This window comes from Acanthisitta chloris, unplaced genomic scaffold (genome assembly GCF_000695815.1).
Source record: "Acanthisitta chloris isolate BGI_N310 unplaced genomic scaffold, ASM69581v1 scaffold30812, whole genome shotgun sequence".
Classification (NCBI taxonomy): Eukaryota; Metazoa; Chordata; class Aves; order Passeriformes; family Acanthisittidae; genus Acanthisitta; species Acanthisitta chloris.
Window position 1 is genome coordinate 5320 of NW_008661537.1, and position 1740 is coordinate 7059.

At 58.2% G+C, this 1740-nt stretch overlaps 1 protein-coding gene across 1 annotated transcript in view; it reads left to right on the forward strand.

Annotated features, from left to right (window-relative positions):
- Window positions 1-1463, forward strand: part of LOC103798031 (nuclear receptor ROR-beta-like) — a 5183-nt gene extending 3720 nt beyond the window's left edge. The window contains exons 7-9 of the mRNA XM_009070275.1: window positions 222-332; window positions 659-771; window positions 1302-1463. Coding sequence (XP_009068523.1) covers window positions 222-332; window positions 659-771; window positions 1302-1463 — 386 coding nt within the window. The remainder of the gene's footprint in view (window positions 1-221; window positions 333-658; window positions 772-1301) is intronic.
- Window positions 1464-1740: the final 277 nt, after the last annotated feature.

Consider the following 1740-nt stretch of genomic DNA (forward strand, 5'->3'; position numbering starts at 1 on the left):
GCCCTCTCTCCCTTTCTCCCTTGCTCCCTCTCTCTCTCTTTGTGGAGCCCAGGCAGGACTGGGTTTTGCAGCCAGGTGAGCATCCTGTGCTCACCCATCTCATCTCCTGAGAGCTTTCCGAGCTGCAGGTGCCGCTGAGGGTGGCTGAGGGGTGAGGTGTGGAGGTGCTGCTGGGCAGAGCAGAGCGTGGCGTCCCTCTCATGCCGCTGTCCCCTCTTCAGGCTGTGACGACCTCATTGGTGCTGTCTTCGAGCTGGGGAGGACCCTGTGCCGCCTGCAGCTGTCGGACGAGGAGCTCGCGCTCTTCACCGCTGCCGTCCTGCTCTCCCCAGGTACGGGGGGCTCTGGGGAGGACCCCGGGGCTCACCGCAAAGCTGGGGGGAGCCGGCCCATAAACCTCAGCGCTGATGAATGATTTCAGTTATTCCTGGGAAAGGAGTTTAGGGGAAAAAAAGGCATCTAAAGATGCACAAAATCCATCTGCCAAAACTCCTTGGTGGGAGAAGGAGCTGTGTCACCCACAGTGGGATGGGGAGCATGGAGAGGGGCCACACGGCTGTGCCATCATCTCCAAAACCATTATGGAAAGCAGGAAAGGCTGAGAGTGCAGGGCCACTGCCCCGTGCTGGGGGACACCCTGACCTGGCGTCTCTCACAGATCGCCCGTGGCTGACGGAGTCCAAAAAGGTGCAGAAGCTCCAGGACAAGATCTACGTGGCCCTGCAGCATGAAATCCAGAAGAAACACTCCGCTGAGGACAAGCTCTCGAAGGTAGTGGCACTGCCCAGGGAACGCTCAGGCACAGGGTGTGCCAGGCGTGTCTGAGCTGGGGGACGTGGCTGGGGCAGAGTGAGCCACACACAGATGTTTTGGGGGTGAGCCCTGGACTCTGCTGGAGGAGGAGAAAAATTTCTCTTTCCAAGGGCTGAGAGTCTCCGTTGCAGTGTGGGTGGAGGCAGCCAGTGCTGCTGGGCCTGGCAGTGCAGCGGGAAGTGGGCATTTGGGGCAAAAGGAGCCATTCCAGGGAGGCTTTGGGCAATGCAGAGCTGGGGTGGGGAGGGGGGCACTGGGGGGCTCCTCGAGCCCTCCCTGGTGCTGGTTGTCCTGTGGAAGGGTGTGGGTTTGGGGGTGAGGCCATGATGCTGCCAGGCTGCCTAAAGCTGGGTGTCTGCTGATGCCCTGGCACTGGGCAGAGCCAGTGGTCCCCAAACCCACCTGCTTCTCCTCAGGGCAGGAGGAACGGTGACATCAGGAACACTAGCTCAGAACCCAGTGGTCACCAGTTCCTTCCTTCCCTGCAGATGGTTTCCAAGTTGCCCTTGATGAAGACCATTTGTAACCTGCACTTGGACAAGCTGGAATTTTTCCGCCTCCTGCACCCGGAAACTGCCATGAACTTCCCTCCCCTCTACAAGGAGGTTTTCAACTCAGAGCTTCAGTACAGCGACCCACGGGAGAGCTAAGGGCAGGAGCCACCAGCCCTCTTCGAGTTCCCCAAAACTTGGAGATGAACTACTCTTCAGAGGTTTGGGGCAATTTATTTAAATCAGCTAATCAAACTCAAGAGAACCCGAGGGGCTGAGGGTGTCCCCAGCCCCATCTCCTCGCTGTGGATTGCAATAGCTCTTGAATGTAAAGCACCTTGAAGGAAAAAGCAAATGGACTTTGCCATACCAGTGAAATGAATGTGAAATCTCTGCTCGGGAGAGGAGATGCTCCTGGCAGTGGTGAGGGACCAGC